This window comes from Camelus bactrianus, chromosome 9 (assembly GCF_048773025.1).
Source record: "Camelus bactrianus isolate YW-2024 breed Bactrian camel chromosome 9, ASM4877302v1, whole genome shotgun sequence".
NCBI lineage: Eukaryota > Metazoa > Chordata > Mammalia > Artiodactyla > Camelidae > Camelus > Camelus bactrianus.
The window spans coordinates 27,256,695-27,279,742 of record NC_133547.1 but is presented as its reverse complement, the minus strand read 5'-3'; the positions used below and the strand labels follow the sequence as shown (position 1 = coordinate 27,279,742).

The window sequence follows — 23,048 nt, the reverse complement described above, 5'->3', positions numbered from 1 at the left end:
CTGAGACCTACTGACAATAAAGACTGCGCTTTTGTACCAGATCTAGAGACTAATACACTTCCTTTACCCCTCTTTCCTTAGCGAATTACAGATATAAAAGGGAGGGAGGGCTTAAAAACAATCACATGATGGTTGACCCATAGATTACCAACAAATTCTGATTCAATGTTCACTTAACTATTTAAGTAAAAGCTGTGTAACAGCTAACATTTAGTGAACATTTACGATGTGCAAGGCACCAGGCTAAGCCCTTTATACAGTTCTTTAATTCTAACAGTAATTTTATGAGTTTAGTATAATTATTATCCCCATTTACAGTTTACAAAAGAACTTAGATATAATAAAGATAACTTACTTAAAATCTCACAACTATTCAGAGGCAAGCTAAGTTACAATTTCAAAGCCCAGGTACCTTATTTTCTAAGGTGTGAGTTGTTGATAGTACAGAGACAAATAAAACAATCCTCTTCTCCATCTAATAAAGGGGTCAGAGTGAGTAGATGAGGCAAGTGTATGAATGCCTACGCCAGCCTGAATGAAACTAAGGCTGCTGGGAGTTTATCCCAAACATCATACAGGGCCAAGCCCAAAGCCAAAGTCAAATGCTGAGGTTTAAATCAGCAAAATATCATTTTCTGAAGCGCACAAATATGTGTATTTATTCATGAGCATATGTTTCCTCTTTTATCATAAATGAGCATTCTGTTCCTCAGTGAGTGACATTAAAAAAAAAAACCTGGCCACAAAGCGATCAACAAAGGTAGCATTCTACGTGCTGTGTACTGACAGTGATTCCAGAGTCTGTTCATACTGACAGAATTTTCTGACGCCACTGATACCTATGGCAAGACCGATCACCTGGATCTTCTTCCTACTCGGCAGCCTTTGAGCGCTCACTCCCACCTACCGCTTTCAACAGCAACACTTCACCTAGATGTACAAAGCCCTCCGTCACGTCTCCAAAGCCAGCTGACCCCTTACAAGGACCTTCTGCTGCCCTATTTCCCTGCACACCCCTCCTGTGCTTTCTTGGCTCTCTTCACGCTACTACCTCTGTTTAAAAAAGTAGGTCCCCCATTAGTATGTCAATATACTATCCACCTCTTCCCTTTCCCTGTAATTTCAAACCCACTTTAAGCATTCCCTTCTTTGGGCAGCAGGTGTGTGTGTGTGTGTGTGTGTGTGTGTGTGTGTGTGTGTGCGAGCACACGCGTGTGCGTGTGTAGTGTATATATACGCATATACACACATACAGTATACGTATACACATACACAGGTATATATATATACATACAGTGTCTATATACACATACATATATACACACACGTATTCCTCCTTCATTTTCTGATTAAATTATGAATATAGATGACTATTGCACTAATCAAACAATCTCCTAACTGTGTGATTATTGTCTTCTCACAACTAACAGCTCCTTTGAGACAGTGCTATTTATGTTGTGTTCCCCCTAACCTCGAGTTGAATGCTAAATAAGTTTGTGACTTAAAAAAAGGTCTATACGTGTAATTCTGCATTTGGGACAGGTACAAAGGATTAAAAGTTTTACGAGGATGACAACCTGAATTAGTAGTAAAAGGTAAAACTACTCTTATCCTTTTCAAAGCATGTCAACTACTAATCAAACACAGACGTGCTGAAATGAACGCTGGCAATTACTACGAGCTGCGTCCGCAGACACCCCGCCTACCACTCCCCCGCCACCTTTTTACTGAGAACTTCCACCTTACTGTTCACACCCTGCCGTGCGCACACGGGGACACCAAGACTGTCCCTCTGAACGCAGACTTTCAAGACCAAGCCAAACTCCTATAATTTGTTCTACTTACCTATTTGACTTAATATTAAAAAGTTATATCTTACTGAGTGGGGAGGGTTTAGCTCAGTGGTAGAGCACATGCTTAGTATGCACAAGGTCCTGGGTTCAATCCCCAGCGCCTCCGTTAAAAAAAATAATAATAAATAAATGAATTATCTCCCCTCCAAAAAAGAAAAGTTGTAACTTATCAGAAAAATGTAACCAAACAGTTTCACTATTCAATCTTCTAGGAAGAAATCTTTGAACATTTAGTTGAGAAACTGAAATGAGTGACAACTCTATCATGTAAATCAAATCAAGGAAAGCGACTACTGTACCAGTGAGTTATAACCCACATACTTTTACGGTAAAAAGGAGGAATTAACTTACCTTTACTTTCTCTTTAGAAGGAGAATCATTGTGTTTTGCTCCAGTAAATTGATGAAGCATTTCTGCAAATGTATATAAATAAATATTTTACTATTTGCCAACTTTGAAACTTACCATCCTCTAAGTTATACATTTTCTCATATTGGAAACAAAGTAATGACAACAACAAAAAAACCCAAAAAATGTTAAAAAAGGAGAAGAAAGTCATGATTTTAAGAAAATGTTTTTAATCAACTTCTTAAATCAAAAAATTCTTATATTTACCAGGTTTTTGCCCTTTTGGAATCAGTTAAAATTTCTAAAACGATACTTGCTTTTAAGAGGGATATTTTCTTTTCCACATAATGGAATAAATATCCCCTCACAAATTTTAATTTGGATTTTTAGGCAAAAAGAACAAAGTGTTACTTCACAGTAAAGAGCATGAATAAGTGATAGTTTAAAAAGAAAAAGTTACAACAGAGATAAGGGTTTAAACAAGCAGTACCAATTACACTAACACCGTCTTTCACCAAGTAGCCATAAGAGGCTGAGTTAAAATAATTAAGAACTTACTATAAGAGAAGGGTATGTCATTATCCGAGAGGTCAGTCTTGTATTAAAAGTGAAGCTACTTGATTATGATGATGACGTCTGCTCTGCTTGCTAAGCATTATAATTAAGATCCCCTCTAATTAATACTCTATTTACTTCCGAGCTATTTGGCAGCCTCAACTACACAGCAACGAAAGGTAACCTCCTTCACCTTTAGTAATACCTTCACGGCTGACACTGGCAGCAGAGGAGATACAAAACAGAGCTCTCTTGACATGACGCTCGTAGGCTCCGCTTTCTTGGTCCTTCAGGTGACTCTGGTGCTATCCTCCCCAGTCACAAGCCTACGTCAGTGTGGTGAAGCACCAGACTGGCAGTTAATGCCTGGCTCCATCTCTCCGGGCCAGCTTCCATAAGCCACCTGAGCATTATTTGCTTCTGGCTTCATGGCACCAAGGTTGGTCAAACGCCAAATCTTATTTAAACTTAAAACATTCTAATTTTAATAATTACCTTCTGCCTCCTGAAATGCCATCAGTTTCCACTGGATGTGTTACTGCTCTTTCCTCTCCTAAAATGTTTGATGCTGGACATTGTTAAAATTGCTAAGTGCCACTCAATGCCGTGCTTTAATTTAAAGAATTCAATATTTAAAACGACATGAACCATCTTAATGTCACTCCTCTAAGTATTATTTAAGTGTTGGGGGTTGGGGGTTGAGGGGAAGGGGAAGAAGCAGACTGCAAAGATTGAGTACAGATCCAGGTAGCTTTCATATTTAGGGAGAAATTATGGTTTCAGCTTTGGACAAAAAAATAAAGACTTCATTAATATGATCATGTAATATATGCACATCTATACATCTATCTTAATTATTCAAGTATGCACCTAAACTGTATTATTCTATAATACAAACTCTTAACTGTAATAAAAATATGACATTCCACATTAGTACTCTGAAAAATTCAAGGGCATTATCTTAGTCTTCTGACAGATAAAACGAAAGCTCAGAACTATTATAAAAATTAGCACCTCAGTATCTAAAAACACCAGCAAAAACATCAAAGAATTTTAATTAAAAAATTAAAAAAACACCGAATGTCGTATGCCTCACAAAGCCTTCCAGACTGTGGACAGGTGAATAATGACAGCCCGAAACTCAGCATTTTGCTTCTCATTCTACTCTTACACAGCTGACTCCCCAGGAACACGGTAAAGTAAAACTGTGTATTTCTGTTGATTTAGTTAGGAGTGTCTGGCCTTTGGAATTAAAAGGCAAACATACACATGTTTACTATCAAGCTTAAGAGCACATTTTCAACTAGTGAAGGTCTTACAAACATTAATAAAACTGAGCACTGCAGTGACAACATAAATATTGTCAACTAATTTCTCCAGGGAAACACAGTAACAGGCACACCCGCCTTACGGGGATCCAACTGGATAATATATATAAACTACTAATCAAATGCATATTAAGCATGTTATATAATGCGTTCTATTTTCAAATCACCCCAAAAACCTCAATATAAAACTCTGATTGGAACGTTTTCATTTCAAACTAAGCAAAAAATTTAATCATAGACTCAAAAGAGAGAAAGACCTGGAGCCAGACATTGAAAGGTCTGTTAGCACCCACCAGCATCAGAGCACTGGTGCCGATGCTCCAGAGACACTAGGCATTGCTGGCAAGCCAGTGTGCACGTGAAACCTTGATAAACTGAACAAAAACATAATGCCATAATGCAAACCAGAATGTGATGTCATGTTTAGCAGAAAAAAGTTACTCAAGATTTTTAAATTAGAAAACCAAATCACACTTCTGTTGTATAAAATAGGGTACAGAAAAGTGACTGGGAGCCACTAGCTTATTTGATAGGAAAGAAAGCATGTCCAGAGATGTTAAGTGATTTGCCCAAGTTTATAATCTAGGTCGTGTTCTACTGATAAAAATCAAGCACTTTGAACTAAAACAATTTTGCTCCCTTTGAAGAATGCTTTGGTAATTTTCCTTTAAGCATTTGGTACTTATTTTAATATGGAAGAACAAATTGATTATAAACTTCCTGTTCCTTTTACCAAAGTCATTTTAACTAGAGTCAGAAGGTGGAAATGGGAAAACCTAGACTAACAGTTCTCAGACACAGCGGGACGTCAGTCACACTGAACATTAGCGGCCCCCTTCTCCACTCAGTTCAGATTTGGAGACTATTTTTAAAGTTTTACAGGCGATTCTAACGTACAGCCAAGGTTGAAAAACCATCCTAGACAGCCTGTTAATTCAGGAAGACTCAGTTTGAACAGAAAAAATTTAAATACAGGACAAAATTTATCTCTATTTCCAAGACTCACAGTCAAGTATGCACCTCAATATATGCACATTTTTAATCAAGCCTGGGTCCTTGAATTTATCCTTCTGGTGTTTTAAAAACCTTTAATTGATGAAAAACTAATAAAAGTTTAAAACATTTAAATGATGACTACCTAATCATTTCTCTTCAACTTTCTATCTTGAACGGCAGAATTACTCCAAACTGTTATTTTATACTTCTACATTTACTAAACCATCTCCTCCTAAAAAGGTAAAATACAATCTGATCTTGAATTGTTTGCCTTTTTTCTCTTGCATGGGAAAAAAAAATCACATCATTGTCCCTTCTACAGGAGACCTGCATTGTATTAAAAATAGATATTGTTATTTTATTCCTTCTTTTAAGTTACCCATAATTAAGAAAGTTAAAAAAAAAAAGAAAAAACTCTTACTTGAATTTCATAAGTTTCATTTTCAAAACATCACCCTGAACCCATTAAAAGCAAAAAGTCAAAAGTATGAAGTGACAGATTCCCTGTCTTAACCAGGTAAAAAATATGCTGCTGTAACCACTGATTTCTTTGAGTGTAACTGTTTAAAGAATTGAAATGACAATCATTTCTGAAAAATATTCTAGTCCACATGAGTAAGTATCTGAGCCTACATTTAGACAGTTTCCAAAGTCACTTCCTACAAGGTTAGAATCCAAAGCACTATTACTGGTGAGCAGCTCCGTTTGATTGCTTCTCAGTAATATTATTAGTCACAGGGTCAGATCTGTTAACATTCCTCCGTATTTTATCACTCAAGACAGCCCACCTCCTCGAGCATCAGAAAACTCTCAGCTGCTTGTGCGTACATCCGAGCACAGCCTAGCTAACACAGGATACACGCGACTGGAATTAATTTTATTGTCAAGCCTCATTTGCATCTTTGGTCTGGCACTTAGTGATATTTTGATGGTTATGAAAAAAGTTTAGAGAGGTTTTATGTTTACATCAATGTTTAATCACTGTTCTTGACTTATCAACACAATTTGCATATGCTGATGTCAATCAAGAAGATAATTTAAATGGTAAAATCAAATCATATTGAAATTTGCAATTAAGTACTGCTTCTAGCCCACAGATATCTAGTTTATATTTTTCAAAGCTTTGAAATCCAACTCTCTCTTGGAACTGATTTAATATCTTTAAAATTACAAGTTTTTAAAAAATTCTATTAAAAAATTGATTAAGAAAAAAATTACTAAATATCAATATCCTTCTATCAGAAAAGAATTTCTCACAGAAGCTTTCAGAAATGATTCCTTTATTAAAATTTGGGGAAATGAAGTTATATTCATATCTCCCTTCTGAACAATCAAAAGCCTCATTTAATCAGAGTTCTGAGAATCAAGATATTCCAACTGTAAGTTTCAGCCCTACACAAATCATGATGCATTTTAAAGTTGTAAAATCTTATTTATATTTTCAGTTAATGTTTACTTATGTAACAAAGTTTTTGCTAATATACCTAATTTCCACAAATTATATTTTCTCCACAGCCCCATTCCCTCCACCCTGAAACTTAGATTTGGGATTTATCATCTGCTCCTTGATAACGTCATGTGCATAACTGAGGATGGTGGGCGCTCTGCTTGTTTTTACAGTAGGGACTGCTACTGATACAGCCTGAATTAATTATATTTCAAAATTTTTGGTCCTTTTTTTACATCACAGTTTTCATTGTTCTCAGGAAAGCAAAAAAGACCGCTTCAGCGTGTACACGAGGAACAAGGAAGGAGCCCCGCAGTACTGCAGGGGGCACAGCTGAAGTTGGCATTTACGTGAAAAGGCCTCTTGCTTCCTTTACTAATTTATTAAGCAAAGATATAATTGTTCTTTCCCCATTAAGTTAAGCACTGCATTTGCAAATTACATATATATACAGTGTTCTTCCAGTGAAGTGTATAGTTGGTTCATAAAACAATGAAAATCTCAAAGATAAAATTCTGACTTAGACTACTAGCCTGTCACGTTAGAAGACAACCCAACCTTAGTCACAACCTACATCCAGTCCAGAATGCAGGCTGAAATAGAAAGATTTGCTACCTTGATTTTAATGTTTTTAAAAATAGTCCCTGTTACTTGAAAAAGATGACATTAAACCAGAATGTTAATCATAAAATAAAAATTCAGCAGCATTTTAAAACTAGAATTTTGAGGCTGAGTTATTCTGCTAGAAAGTTAGGAAAACATATGCATATTATACTATTTTAAGAACATAATAAATGATGATGACAAACACTGTTTCCTTTAAGCAACATACTGAAAGATTCTACCAGAAACTGATAATTCAAATTCAAATTAAGGTACTTTACTGAAGCACTCTGAAGTACTTTAACTTTAATACTGAAGTTATTTATTGATCAGCAGTGAATAGATAATTAGATAATTCAACAAGAGTTTTATCCTACAAATAAAAGACAAAGTGCTCTAACTTACTAGGCCACAAATGCTTTATTAAATGAAATTACAAATGCTAATTACAATTTAAAATACTAAATGCAACTTAAGAATTTTTCCAGTTTTTATGCTTAAAAGTCAACTATTAGGAAATAATGTATAATCTGAGCCCGACATTAATTTAAAAATGTTCTAGTATGACAAATCCCAGCAAAAGAAAGAATTCTCTTTATTCTAACAAAAATGTTTACCACTATATACTTTAGAAATGCAGAAACGAAATGCAGCAATCAGCACCATAAACTAAGGAGAACCAAAAATGAAAGAGTGCACTGCAAGGCAGCAGACCCTTATTTCCAGACTGAAATAGGAGAGAGCTTCTTAACAAACGGTGAGAATTCCTGATGTGACAATATTCTGTGTGGGATGTTTTAAAGTGAACTGAGCTTCATGACAAATAAGAAATGTCCCATTTAAAATACAACAAAATTTTAGGCCCAGACGTGCCCTATATTTGATTTTGCCCTTTGGTGAGCAATGATGGAATGCGTCTACAAGTCAGTACCCGGGGCAGCGATCACTTGTCAGCCACGCACCCATCAATGAAGGAGCCCAAAGGAAACACGAATGAGTTAAACTTGATATACTGATGATAAGCCATATAAAGTAACACAGTGCTTTAGCAATACTGAGAATCTGAATTCAAAGTACATGTTTCTTTAACTGGAAGATAATTTTCTACAGTGAAGAAAACAGAAGTGAAAAAATCTGCTTTACACTGTTTCTGGGATAACTGGTTTCTTAATTCAAAACGATTATTCAATTCAGAGCATACTGTCACAACGTAGCACGCTTTGCAACGTTCGAGTGATCGGATGTATCAAAGAGCAAAGTGAAAGATGTCCTCAAATGATTCATTGTTTTATAAAAAGAAGTGAAGACCAGCATTTTACTATTTGGTATTTTTTTTGGTAGTAAGATCTGGTGTATGTATGCGTGTGTGTGTTTGTATATATATAGAGAGAGAGCTAGTGAGAGAGAGGCTCTCCCACCATCAGTAAACTATTTCCAACATTACAAGCCTGTAAGTCACATACGTATAATATGAAATTTCATTTTACACAGTATCTCTTCAGGAAAATAGTAAGATTATCAACACGCAATTAAATAATACGTGTGGCATCCAAACCACAGGTTCTGGGTAAGGAACAAGCGTTTCTTCAAACCGCACGTCTCGATATTGCAAGAAAACAACATTCCCACAGAGGCACGCTAAGGGGGACGGCTAACCTGGTTCGGACTCACTGCTGTCTGCGGACGCGGAGGCCCCGCCGCTGCTCCCGGACTCCGACGAGCTGCCGCTGCCGCTGCCGCTGCTGCTGGTGTCGCTCAGCCGGGACCCGCCTCCCAGGGCCCTGGCTGACTGAGTTTCCTCAGCTACAAAATCGGGAAAAGACATTAAGATGGCAGCCGCGAAGCAGTCACAGAAGCACTAAGGGCTGCTACCTACGTCTTGTCTGATGCTTTCCAGAATTTAACTGACTACTGACATCCAGCAACCGCTTTTCCAACTCTTGCTTTTTCTGTGAATGAAGTTCTTTGGACTTCATTATTTTCTTACCTGTGTGATTTAGGAGGAAAAAAAGAGTGAGTATAACCAAAAACTAACACAAATACCAGACTGATCTCTACTAATGCAAAGAGCTCCGTACCGTGAGCTTTCAGCGGCCTTTTTCTCAGACACGCAGCAACATACTTCTCCAGCTCCCTCAGAGTCGACGCTTTCAGCGTCTCAAAGTCTATCTCTATCTCGTCGGGGCTGGAATTTCTCAGTGAAGGCTCTCGGGACTGTATTATATGAACGACTCGCCCCAGCTTATCTCCAGGGAGTCTGTTTATATCCAAACTTAACTGCCTTTTCTCGTCGTAGCTCATAGGCTTGGCGGCATCTTCATCTTCAGATTTCATAGCCAAGACCTGTTGTCGCCTCTTTTTTGGCTGACTGTAGCAAAGGTTAAATTTAATCAAATGTATTTTGATGTTATTTCAGTAAGGCAGCATGAAAGACACTTACTTGCACTTGGACTTCTTCAGTTTCATTTGCTTCAACTTTTTCCTTGGATTCTCATCTCTGTTATCAATCTTTTCTCTTTTCTTTTCCCTTTTAGGCTTGTCATTCTTCCTCTTCAGCTTACGGAGAGGCACTCGGGACAGGACCTGGAGCTGCTGATGAACTGCTTTAAGCTGATGGAGGAAAAGTTCTTTGAACATTCATGCTCTCAATTAAAGACAGTAGAGAAAAAATGAAGGCACTCAAAAGTCAGGAGATTTCTTTGTGAAATTCATTTCTTTCAGGTTGGTATTTCATTTCACAAATTCATTATTTTGAAGGGTATATATTAAATTTCAAAGCCGGTCCTGGGCTCAACCCATAAACTTAAATATTCATCTAAAGACAGACCAAGAATCATTAATATTTCCAGGTAGTCTTAAGTCCTAAATCATGGATTTTTCAGGCTGGAGCTCAACGCAAGTTAACGTTTTATCACGAAAGGATAAGTTAATGTTACCTAATGTTATCAAATGTTAAGTAAAGATCTCATCCGTAAAATACCTCAGGGCATCCATATAAATTATTTCAGTGAGAATCACCTCGCTGTGGTTAGACTACGAATAAAAGAACTTTAAGATGTATAGATTTTTGAGAAGGAAAAGACTATTAAACATTAAAAATGTCGCAGTAGGTAAATAAAATCACAGCTGCTAAGTGCTGTGAACGTAACAGCTGTGACAGGATTTCATGCTGCAACGGCAGCAGCAGCCCACGGGGAGAACGTAAAACCTATCTCAAGGCAGGCAACGACCTGCTCCTGAAGCTTCGCAAGACGCTGAACGCGTTCATCTTCAGAGTCACCGGAAGAGTCGTCTCCGGAGGAAGCCTCACTGCTGCTCTCTCCGAGGGCTTCCGTGGTGTCCGTTCTGACGTAACACACAGGCATGCTCTCAACAGGTTCATCGGGGATCTTTGCAAAATGCGTTTCGAAAACATCCTATAGTAGAAAATCAGACTGTTAAGGTTGTGTGCATTTTTAACAAAAGGTACATTTCAGCGTCATATTTGGATGAGAATGTTATTTTCCCTAGTGGCAGTCATTTCACAATATATATGTATACATATAACAAATCAAAAGGTTATATACTTTGAACTTACACAGTGTCAATCGCATCTCTGAAAAACTGGAGGAAAAAAAGATTTACCAGAAACACAATAAGACTCCTGCTTCCCTGCCGCGCAACTTCAGCAACTTAGAAGACGCCTCCCCTTTTCCAGGTCAGACAGACCTCTCAGGTTACATGCTTGGGGGCTTCCTTTGAGGATCTCCTGCCCTGTGGCCGGTGCATCTTTCTACTACCTCCCAAAGGCTCAGCCTCAGGAGTCCTCGAGCCTTCCCTGCAGTGGGACATCGACTCCGGCCACCACCATCTCTGACAGGAGCTGTCCTCTCTGAACTAGCATTTCCCCAGTATCTTCTATACATGGGGTTGCTTCATTAAAATATTTGCTACTAAAGGATGTTATACCTCACAAAACAAAAAGCCCCACAATTTTAAGAATATAAATTATGCTTTACTACTTGCAGGGGGAGGGCGTTATTCTTTATCTCTTGAGTTACAGTTCTAAAATTTGTAAACTATGTTCAGAGGAAACTCACTTCCCGAGCACGAGTAACAACTCACCTGAAGCATTCTAGCCATTGTCACTACCTCATGATCTGGAGGATTGTATTTGTAGCAATTCATGAACATTAATCTAACATCTGCAGCAAACTCATATGCATCTTTATATTCTTGGTTGTCCATTTTCCCCTAAATTAAGGAAAAATTACAGGATTCATAAACAATACAGTTCAGTACTTATTTAAGCATGTATGTTAAGTGTTTTTTATATTATGAAATAATTCAAACATACAGAAGAATACAGATAATACCAAAAACAGAGACCCACCATCCAGAATTGACAAATGATAAATTCTGCTACATTTGTTTTAAATTTTTAGACTTTGAAAAAATCCAATGAATTCTGACAAGTAGACAAGAAGAAGGAGGGCATTCCAAGTAAAGAAAAGAACAGAAACGAAATCACAAAAGCAGGAAAACAGAATGTTTCCAGGTAACCTTCGATAGACCCGTTTCATTATAGGAAAGCAGTAAAAATAAATACCTCCTTAGATCAACCTTGAACATCAAAACAAAAGGTTTACATTAAATTTATCCTGGAAATGAAAAGACATTAAAAACTGAACAGATGAGAAACATCAGCACGGGTCGCATTTCTGGGAAGCTGCTTATCAAGTGGCTGGCAGAGCGAGGCTGCGGAGCAGCCAGTCAGGCAGCCACTGTGAGAGGAAGGACCAGCAGACAAGCAAATCCGAGGCTGGTGCAAACCCAGTGCGCCGTACCGATGGACAGTCCACGAGCAAACACAAACACAACAGGCCAGGCCTCATCTGTAATCAAAGACATACAAAACTAACACAAGAAATAATTTGCTACCACTTGGATCACTGGCAACTGAGAATGACTGCAGAGGACTAAATTAAATACAGTCACTATCTTCTTACCCTTGGAATCCTACGACAGCCTCCTAACCCAGTCTCCAGGCTGCTGCTAGAGAAATCGTTACGAGACCCAAACATGAGAACATAATTCTCACGTTTAACATGCCAGCTCGCGGCCTCCACTGTGAGAGTCTTTCATGTTCAAGCCCCAGTTTCCTGCCAGTCTCAGCTTCCCCTAGTCACTGCTTCCTATCCTCCATGTGTTCCACACTGGCCTAAATGTTGTCTTCTGGATACGTTCTTCTTACCCCAAGGTCTTCCAAGCTGCTCCCTCTGCCTGAAATGTCCCATAAGCTACTAAGTCCTTTAAGACTCAGCTCAGGGTTACCTATTCCAGGCAACTTTTCATGACCTCCCAGTGCGAATCAGTATACAGGGGGAAGTAAAAAAGCGTTATTTTGAAGAGATAATGGTTAAACATTTTTTCAGAACTTAAAACAGATCGAAAGCGCTGATTTCTAATCAAGATGAATAAAATTAAATGCACAAGTAGAGAGAGGAAAGACAGATGACTACAAAGAGACGACAAGCAGACTGACAGCAGGCTTCCTAGCAGCCACAGCAGACGCCAAAAGCTATCCTAGAGCTGAGAAAAGTAACTGCCATTCTAGAATTCCACAGTCAAAGAGCCACTCAACAATAAAAACAAAATACACTTCCAGAGATTCAACTATTGAGAGTTTACTAGCTATAAACACTCATGGGAGAACCGCTAAAGTTTGCACTTCAGCAAAATGAAAAACAAACCAAGAGGCGAAGAGTAGGAAGCAAGAAATGAGTGAGCACAAAAATCAGTAACATGTTAATAAACTTGATGATGCAGTAATGAAACAAAATGGTGTTTAAAAGAAGAATCAGACTTCTAGACAACAGTGAAGAACGCAAAGTACACCGAGCAGTCATCCCAGGGAAGGGCTGAGATGATGGACCATTTTGTAAATGACACAGTTCCATTCTTTTAGTTGCTTCCCTTAAATTTAATACACATAATTAAAATTTTCCAATAATATAAAGCTTCCAAATCGGCAATAAAGAAAACTTACCAGTCCAGCAGAAGACCGAAAAATGCAGAGGATTGGAAACCACATAAATGCCTTTCCAAGAAATCTTTTTCATGTTATAATTATGCAAATTAAAATATTTTTGAATATATAACAAGAAAATGTCCACAATACAGTAAGTGAAAATGCAGGGTAGAGAGTTACGTTACATAGTATACCTCAAACACTGTGGTAAAGAACCATGAAATGTCTTTGAATAGAAGAAAGTAAAAAGATACATTTTTAAATGTTTCCATGATCTACTGCAGGTAATCTATTTTAAATTCTTTTATCTTTTTCTGAATTTTAAAATTCTTTACGATGACAAGATTATTAATCAAGAAAAGATGTTCCTCCTAGTGAGACAACGTTTACCTTAATAGTCCCGAGGTCCATCGGGTTTCTGACGACATCACGGTAGTCACGGAGCCCCAGAACATCGATGTCGACAGGCGTGTAAAAGGGCCAGGCATACGACACGTGCTTCTTGGCAAGCATTTCGTTTAGAATCTCATTACAGTGCCTTAATTGTTCGGTTACTTTCACATTCTTTACAACTTTGTGTTGTTGCTGAGAATCCGGCAAAACACTCTCTAGCACATTTCCTTTCACAGGTGACATTTTTCCTGATTTCTTTCCTGCGAGCGTTGGGGGAGAGTCACCACTCGCCTTCACTACAGCAGTCGTAGGAGTTGTTGTATCTGCTTTCCTCTTCACACCCTTTGTAACCTAAACAAGACGATTTGACAACAAACAACTATCATTAAGGTGACATTCAGAGCAACAGTTCCCAAACTGTGATCATTAACTTTAACAGTTAAAAAAAAAGGAAGTGATAACTAGCACCAAGGCTTTCATGTATTACATATCAGGAAAGGTTAATCTTCCTTTTACAGGTGAAATAAACAGTTCAGGTATTTTCTTACCGCAGCCCAAAGAACTGTCTTGTGCAAACCTTCGAGACCAATGAAAGATGAGGGGGAAAAACAAACACAGTTACATCAAAAAAAAAAGTTTCTGAACACATGGAATCAGCTAGGGTATACAAATTTAGAAGAAAATTATCAACCCACCAAGTTGTGAGCCAATAAAAGTTACATCACCAAAAAAATGTACACAGACAACAGTCAGAAGACTGACTGCTATATGCTGCAAGGCCAATTTCCGTATCAACTTAAAAAAAAGATGCAGACATCATGACCAACTTACACTGAAATATTTTAAAGCTGCAGTACACTCACCTGGGCCACTGTCTGTGAGGTAGGATTGAGTGGAGCACCTAGTGCCGTGTTTGAAGGAGAAACTGGAATCTCAGGAAATACTGAGGGAACCACTTGCTGCTTAAATATTTTTTCCAGTGCGTTGGGGGACTGCTTTTCTTTAACAAAAACTGCTACATTCTGTTGAGTGCCTAGTAAAGCATGAACCAGAGTCAGTATCTGAGTAAAATATAAAACTCTTTTTCTGTTAGTATCCTATATTAATATTTAGTTCAGCTTTTTACGGCAGAAACGCAGTACGCTCCCATTCCCCTTGGAGACCCTCCCACACATACTTGCTGACAACAGTAGACTGATTTAGATATAATACTGGAGACTTCAAAACCTGTTATTAAGGTAGGCTTATTAATTTTATTCAAAAAAGATGCCTTGCTTAAACTCAGACCACAGAGTTTGGTGATTTTAGCTTCAGGTAGCTGTCAACATTAGCAAAAATTTCGGACATCCTGGAAACAGCTATGTGGTACTACATGAGGCCTTCAGAACGCTCTACATAAACACATCCCAGGAAGACTGTTTCACAGGGTCCACTACTGGTTGACACAGAACAACAAAAGTGAACATGATTCTCTTATCAATATGTCTTTCATATGATCTTGCCAAACAAAGATGTGCACATGTTCTTTTGCCCTGTATGTTCCCAGAGCGTGCTAGGACTGGAGACATCTGGATCACATCACCCCGAAATCTATTACAGTTAGCACACGGTATCCACAGGTCTCATCTGTGGATTCAACCAACCTCAGGTGCAACTCATGGTTACAGAGGATGACTGTACTGTGTCATTTCATATAAAGGACTGACATTCGAAGGTTTCGGTACCCATGGAGGGGTCCTGGAACCAGTCCTTCGTGAATTCTGAGGGATGACTACTTCAAAAGCCCACCCTTCCATCAAGATAAGCCCACTCTTCCACCTTCTCGAGCCAAAACTCTTGAAGTCATCTTCGACTCCAGCCTCTCTCAAATCCAGTATCCAGTCCCTCAGCAAACTCTTCCTCTCTGTCTCCTGATCAGAGTCCAACTACTGTTACCAGCAGTAACGACCTTGGATTTCTGCAGCAGTACCCGAAGAGGCCTTCCTTCTGCTTTTTACATCCTACAGTCTATTCTCAAAACAGCAATCAAAGCGATCTTTTAAAATTCAAATGAGATCATGATACGTCTACTCAGTGCCCAAAGGCTTCTAATCTTCTTCCCAAATAAAGACCGAAGTCTTCACAATGGCTTGTAAGGACCCACATGACCTCTCTTTCCCCCCACCTCCACTTCCTTCCAACCTCACTTTCTCCCACTCTTCCCCCTCACTTTTGTACTCCAGACTCCTGGCCTGCTGTCCTCAGGCTGGTAAGCGTGAGCAGACCACCTACTCTGCCTTGAAGGAGAAATGCTCATGGCTGACTCCAGGGGCCTTTACTTAAGTGTCACCTTCTCAAGCCACCCTGTGTAAAACCACCCTCTCTGTTCCACACTCTCTAGTTCTCTTGTTTTTTTCCATGCCATCGTCATACTTGACATACAACATACAGATATCCCTGACTCTCCATATTCTTGCTAAACAAACTCAAGAAACAAATAGATTTGAATGTATTGTAAGATAGGGCTGGTTATTCCTCAATCTCCAAATTCTCACTACTCCCTAATTAAAACTTAGGAATCAAATAGTTTCAGATAACCTCATATCCTTTGCTAACCCAACTGTTGCTCTTAGAACTCAGGAGCTAAACAGATACGTGTAATGAGAAGTACCTACAGCTACTTAATTTTGCCTCCTTCCCCAACGAGAACAAAAAGCTCTGTGAGGGGAAGGGGGCTTTGTTCTCTTCTGTACCTCTCGTGCCTAATGCAAGTGCTTGGCACACAGAGGCCTCAGTAAGTATCTGCTGTGTGCCTACTGCGTGCCAGGCCACCATCCCAGGGGCTGGGCACAAAAATGAGTGAACAATACGGACACAGTCTCTACCCTTGTGGAGCATACTGCCTAGTGTAAGGGACAAAAAATAAGCAGTCAGAGTGATTACAAGTGAAGCTAGATGCCAGAAAGGAAATAAACAGGATGCTGACTAAATTACGGCAGAGACCTGCTGCCAAGAAGACAGCCAAGGAAAGCCTCTCTGAAGAAGCACAAAGTAAGCAAGATGTAACCATAAAGATAAGAAGTGTCCTTAGGCAGAGGCCGGGGCAGCAGTGAAAACGTATTCCCAAGCGGGGCGGGCGCAGGTCAGCGGTAGAGGTCACGAGTTCAATTCCCAGTACCTCCGTTAAACATAAACAAACAAACCTAACTACCTCCTCCCCCATTTTTTTAAAAATGTATTCCAAGACAATTAGCAGGGAAAACTTTACTCAAGTGAGAAGGAAGTCGTCAGGATGAGAATGAAGGATTAAGCAGAGATCAGACCACAAAGGGCCGTGGTAGAAATTTAGACTCCGTTACTCCATGGGAGGTCAGAGAGGCTTTTTGCAGGTGAATGATATGTTCTAGTTTATTTTTAAAAGATCACTTCTGCGATCATGCAGAGAAGAGACCAAGCAGAATAATCACAGACACCTGGAGTTAAAAAGTGGCGACCTAGACTGGGCTGGCTGCAAGGACAACGTGGAGGCTGAATCCAGACGACTCACTGATGAACACAATGCGTGAGAAAGCAAGCAAGTCAGGTGCAAGCTTCAGTGTTCTGGCTTCAACAGCTGTGCATCAGTGCCGTTTTCTTTTACGAGGAATAATCTGGGAAGATCAGTGATTACCTGTGAGCATGTTAAGCGTGAGATGTATATAAGACATCCAAGTGGAGATGTCCCGTTTGAAGGCTTGAAGGTAAGAACTGGTTGCTCAGAGAAGACTACATTAGAGACATAAATTTGGGAATTAATAACACACAGATGGAATTTAGGAAAAGAGTATCTAATATCCAGCCCAGAAAAATCTCCAATATTTAGAGACTGACTAGAAGAGGATGGTAAGGCCAAGAGAACTGTGGAATGGGCAGTAAGTCCACACAACTAGTGTGCACGAAGAATCAAGGAGAAAGTAGCCTTCTAAAGCAAATACTGAGAGATGTCAAATGAAATGAGAATAGAAAACTACTACTAAAACCCAGCAACATGAAGACTACCGCCAGGAGCACTTCAGTGATGCAGCAAGGCTGGAACGTGTACTGAAGTGAGCTCAGGAGTGTGCAGGAGCAAAGGAAACAACAGGACAGTGGCTGAAGATACAGGGAAAAGGTGAATTTTAAGGATGAGACACCACAGCATGTTTACAGAGTGCGAGGACTAACCTGACGGAGAAGGAAAGATGAACGACGCAAAACCAAAGGAAGAGAGTCCTTAAGAAGGCAAGGAGGGAAGCAAGACCCAGGTCACACATGAAGGCAATGGCCCAGGCAACAGGAGCGGAAAGAACCCCGTCACAGGCCTCCGCCCTGCCTGACCCCTCCGCCTGGAATGCTGTTCTTTGTCAAATCTTCACTTCTCAACAAGGCCTACTTTCAACTGGTCATGTTTGTCTCTCTCTTGCTACCAGAATGTAAATTCCAAGAGGGCAAGAGCTTTCATTTTATTCATTGATATATCTCAAGAATAAAGACTAGCGTTCTGGTACATAAGAGGTGCCCAAATAGTGTTCAATCAATAAATCAACACCAATTCAATTTAATGTACTAATTAAAATTCTTTTCTTTGCCATAAAGTGTCAACATGTAACTACATTATCTAGACTAGCTACTGTCATATGGCAGCTTCCCTCCCACTGTGCGTACAAATGACATGACTTGGGTAGCAGAAAGCTTCTCCTGTAAGTTATCTGGAAACCTGGACCTTCACACCAAAGCCAAGCCCCACCTGTCCATCAAGGCCAGACTCAGATTCCATCAGCTCCAGAGCCTTGCCCAGCTTTTCCAGCGCAAGTCAATTCCTCAGTCTTGAGCCACAGGACACAACATGTGATTTCACCTGGCATTTATTATAATGCAGTCTTATTATTTTAAAAAGTTGTATTTCTAACTAAAATGTAAAGTTAACTGAAGAGTTAGGGTAGTTACATTTTTGTAGCCCCAAAATATGTGCCTTAAAGGGGACAAACATCCAAACAGAAACTGACAGAAAAACAAAGCTGAAGAACTTGTCTGAGGGAAACACACTCTCAGCACTGACCTGAGCATCTGAAGAGGCGGCCACAGCGTGACCGTCAAGACCGTGTGACAGGGTGGGTGGTTGTTTTTTAAAGGAGAGCATTCTAAAGGTAAATAATTCCTACCTTGCTAGAGATAATATTTTAAGTCAGCAATAACCACCACCTTGCTCTCACAGTTTAAATACCATCCTGGTTTATGTGCTACCTAACTTGCAAGGACTTATTTTAAAACTCTTGTGGAAGCCTAGGCTTGTAATTTCAGACTTCAGATCAATCTTTTCCAAAAATAAGAATAAAGTAAAAACTTTAGTAAACAGTGAACAGCCCACAGGATTGGTTAAAGCAATCTATAAATCATGATCCATCTTAAAGATCAGGAAAAAAATCACATCTATCAATAAAAACAACTTCAGTCATCACTTGAAGTGGCACAGGTCTCCTGCATCCCACCCGCTTAACACGTGTGTCACAAACACTAACAACCACAAAAGCCAAAACTTTTCCTGATATTACACATGAGGAAACTAACATGGAATGGTGAAGGAACTTAACCAAGGTTTACAGCTTCAATGACCCAAAGATAAACCAACATTTGACCTATGACAATCTTGGTTAACCTCTATGATAAACCCATCTGAACACTTAAGATGAACTTTGTAACTCCATATTTAATTATTATGATTATTAGCTGTAAAATGTTTCCCCCTAAAGTTCTGAGCTAAGAAAGAGCTAGAAAAAGAGAATCTTCAGACCCAACGATAACGTTTCATTCTGAGCTATGGGATCTTTGGGTATGGAGAATGCTGGCAATTTTGGCTCTTATTAGTAGAGCACAGAGACGTGATCCCCTAAACCAGTAACAGCAGCTATGATTTGCTGGGTGCCTACTATGTGAATGGCACTGTTCTATAGGAAACCTGGCTCCAAGCCCAGAATCCACGCAGTCCTCCCTAATCTTGCATGATAGCCATGCTTGTGCTCAAGGTGTAGCAGACTGTTAAAATGGACATTTTATACCAATAGAATAGGATGCAGAAGGACGTCCAGGTGTCTGCCTCTCTGCGGGATTTATTATTTGGTTCTAGTCATTATATTTATATACACACACATTCAAATACACAGGAAAGAAAAAGAAAGGGGTATAAACCCTTTCTTGCTTACCTTTCTTCACTCTTTCCTTACCACTCACAACTTGCTCTTCTTGTGGCATCTGAGATAATTTCTGCCTGAACAACTTTTCAAGAGTTTGTGCCATAAGAACAATGTCATCTCCAGGCTAGAAAATGAAATGTAACGTAAGTTTACACAGCAAGGCCACTCTCAAGTTGCTGCAATCCCGGCCGCTGCGGAGGAGGCCGCGCTACGGCACCTTAGGCAGCATTTCCCAAACAGCACTTACTGCTTCTAAAGAAAACCTAGAAAACAGTGCAGCAACTCGTATTTAAAATTCAAACATTCTACCCCTTTAACTTCTAAAAAGCTCTTAGGATGCCTTTCTGAGCACTAGAGGGCTACAACCCAACCAATCCCACTAATACAAAAAGGCTAGAAATCAGAATTTCTACCTTATAAGTAGGTTGAAGCAACACTTGTTAATGGCTGTGCAAAATAGCTTATGATTTCACTTGATGTGATTCAATTTTCAATTAACTAAGCAATAAAGTGACACTGCAAAGCTAAGTTTTAAAATCTTAACTATCTGCTTAGAAGTCTTTATCTTGCTTTACTTCACTGCTGAGAAAAAAACTAATTACAAAGCAAAAGCCCAAAGCAGAGACACACTTCTAAGTTACGCAGTTCAGGAAAATTACTGAACTTTTGTTTTAAAAAGTTAAATGTAAGAGGACCCTTTGGAATTGTTAAATTAAAATGAATTTGCCAATGGTACTTTCAGAATACCACTGATTCTGATTCTTAAAAGATTCATACTGGCTAATGGTCTTAAATCTATTATACATAAGGTGGCCCTGATGAACCAAAACAACATTTCTACTACACTTCAGTGTCACCAGTCATTCTGCATAAATGAGATTTAAGTTTAAAAATTTTTAGATCTCACAGAACAGCCCGAAAAGGATGCAGTACTTAGGGAAACAGTACTTAGAGAATCCTGTGTGGAGGAAACGTTGAATACCCAAACCCAGTGTTACAGATTAAAACAAAGTGCAGGCTAAACTCAGAAGGCCCACATACATGATTATATAGGCTGCCACATTAACACAAATGTGAATATTACTACTAGGATGTAACAGAATGTGTCTGATAAACTTTACGTTAACTTGTATGAAGTTTAGATGTATGTAATTTGGCCTCTTAAGATACAGCCAAGGATCGATACCATAAAAATTTAACCAAGATTAATGTAGAATAAGATTTATCATTCATCTTATAACTAAAATGGCAGAGGTGTACTAAAGAATGTTCTGAAATAACACTTTACTCTCAGAAACCAGTTATCATTGGTATTTTATTTTTTAAAACATAATAAGCCATTATAGCTATTCAGACAAAAATATAGCAAAAAAAGCAAAAAATATAGCAAAATGAACCAATATTGATATGTTAAAATTATGAAATCGAGTAAAAAAAATTATCCTTAAAATTTGTAATGCACCCAAAATCAAGACTTGAAATTTGTAATCAGCACACTTGCTTATACACATTCTATATGTAAGAGCAAAGAATTAGCAAGTAAGTATAGCATAAGGCTCACAGACCTTGTTGTATAGGTAACAATTTGAGAACATTGTATTGAAGTCTTCTATACATTCTGAAGCTTTCATGTAATATTTATGTTCCAAGCGCTTCTTAATTGTATTTAAATCCATTGGGTTTTTTACAATGGTATAATAATCCTATAAGAAGAAATTCTAAATGTTAGTAGTGAGAATGAATTCACTACAACAACTGGTAAACAAAGAATTTTAAGAAGCTATACACCTGTAACTAGAAAGAGCAATAGATTACCTTTAAAAAGCCGTAATGTAGAACCCAAAACCTTTTAGCAACGAAAGACAAAGCTGACTGCCATGGTATTGTTTTTTTTTTTCAGAGAAGGGGAAAGAAAAGCCAATAAATAAAGAATAACACAGATGTAAGAGTAGAAGCATTCTGGAAAGTAACAAGTGAAGGGCATGAAGAAAAAGGAACTAGAATTTATGGAGTCAGATCCAGGGTACAAACCTAGCTCCAAGTTTACTAGTTATACTACAAACTACTTATCAGATGGGTAAAAATTCCTAAGGTAAGACCTAAAGTTGAATTCTGTGTGTGAAGCACTTAAGTCCGCTGGGAAGTGTCGAGTGACTTTTTCAAAAAGAAGACACTCATGACAGCCTTGCATCAAAATGTCAAGGGACATATGCTATAAACAAGAAAGTCTAAGACTATAATTTATCACAAACTGCTAAAATAAGAATTTCAATTCAACATTTCTGAATTTTCAGTATCAGAATTTCCTTCATTTTAAGGTTTAGTAATATTCCAAACTATGTATACACCAGATTTTGCGTTCAATTTCAATGCTCAGAAAAACGAGGGATTTTTTGTTTAGGAAAAAAATACTCATTGGGATATTCTTTAGTGGTGCTGAATAAATTAGCTATTTATTAAATTAAATATATTTCATAATATTAAAGACTATCTCTTTCAGAGGAAATTTATAGGGTTTTACTTTTTTTAAACTAACACAATTATAAGACACACTTACAGGCAACTTTAGTTTGACGGCATCTACAGGCTGCTGAAAAGGCCAGGAGAAACCGTGCCTCCACAAAGCCTTCAGCAGGACTTTCTGCAGATACTGCAGCTGATTTGTAGATCGCCCACTCTTCCTCGTGTTTATATACTCTGGTGGGGGAGGGTTAACAAAAGCTTGTCGACTTGGCAGAGACATTCTCAATTGCTTCAAATCCTTGTATGCTAATGTTATCTATAAAAAACAAACAAAAGAAAACAAAAGACATAAAAACTGAGTTACTTTTAAAGTACCTTTAAAATGGTTTTTGTAGGAAGTGAAAAGTTTTCTTCAAGAGTGGTAGACTTCATATTTTAAAGCAGATCACAATTTAGGCAGCAAAAAAAAAAAAAAGCGCCAAATGATAACTGAATCCATTTGTAAACAAATACAAACCTTTTCCTATGTAAGTACTAAAGGTTGTTTCATTATATATGCCTTAGTTTTGGATGATTTAAGTTATTCCAGTCTTTTCCAGTAATTTCTTTCTGCCTTTCTTAAAAACAAATTGAGGTCTTAGCAGGAAAAGTCTGTAAATTCCTGGTAAAAAAGAAGTAACAGGGAATGTTAAAGATAATATGAGTATACAGTTATTCTACAATCATTGATCAATGAAGGGAGAAAGGCAAAAGGATTTTTCTGGCTACTTTAAATAAAATGATTTATTTTAAAAGCTAATTATTAGGAAGAAAAATGACAAGTGTTAAAAAATGTTACTCTTTAGTGAATATTATTACACCTAA

General features: G+C 38.4%; 1 protein-coding gene across 1 annotated transcript in view; it reads right to left on the bottom strand.

Annotated features, from left to right (window-relative positions):
- Positions 1-22,838, bottom strand: part of BRDT (bromodomain testis associated) — a 45,536-nt gene extending 22,698 nt beyond the window's left edge. Inside the window, exons 1-13 of the mRNA XM_074369942.1 lie at positions 22,702-22,838; positions 22,279-22,500; positions 21,287-21,424; positions 19,731-19,845; positions 14,397-14,566; positions 13,531-13,884; positions 11,235-11,363; positions 10,361-10,546; positions 9,571-9,740; positions 9,209-9,498; positions 9,007-9,117; positions 8,787-8,933; positions 2,205-2,266 (exon numbers count right to left, since the gene is read on the bottom strand). Coding sequence (XP_074226043.1) covers positions 2,205-2,266; positions 8,787-8,933; positions 9,007-9,117; positions 9,209-9,498; positions 9,571-9,740; positions 10,361-10,546; positions 11,235-11,363; positions 13,531-13,884; positions 14,397-14,566; positions 19,731-19,845; positions 21,287-21,424; positions 22,279-22,464 — 2,058 coding nt within the window. The 5' untranslated portion in view covers positions 22,465-22,500; positions 22,702-22,838. The remainder of the gene's footprint in view (positions 1-2,204; positions 2,267-8,786; positions 8,934-9,006; positions 9,118-9,208; positions 9,499-9,570; positions 9,741-10,360; positions 10,547-11,234; positions 11,364-13,530; positions 13,885-14,396; positions 14,567-19,730; positions 19,846-21,286; positions 21,425-22,278; positions 22,501-22,701) is intronic.
- Positions 22,839-23,048: the final 210 nt, after the last annotated feature.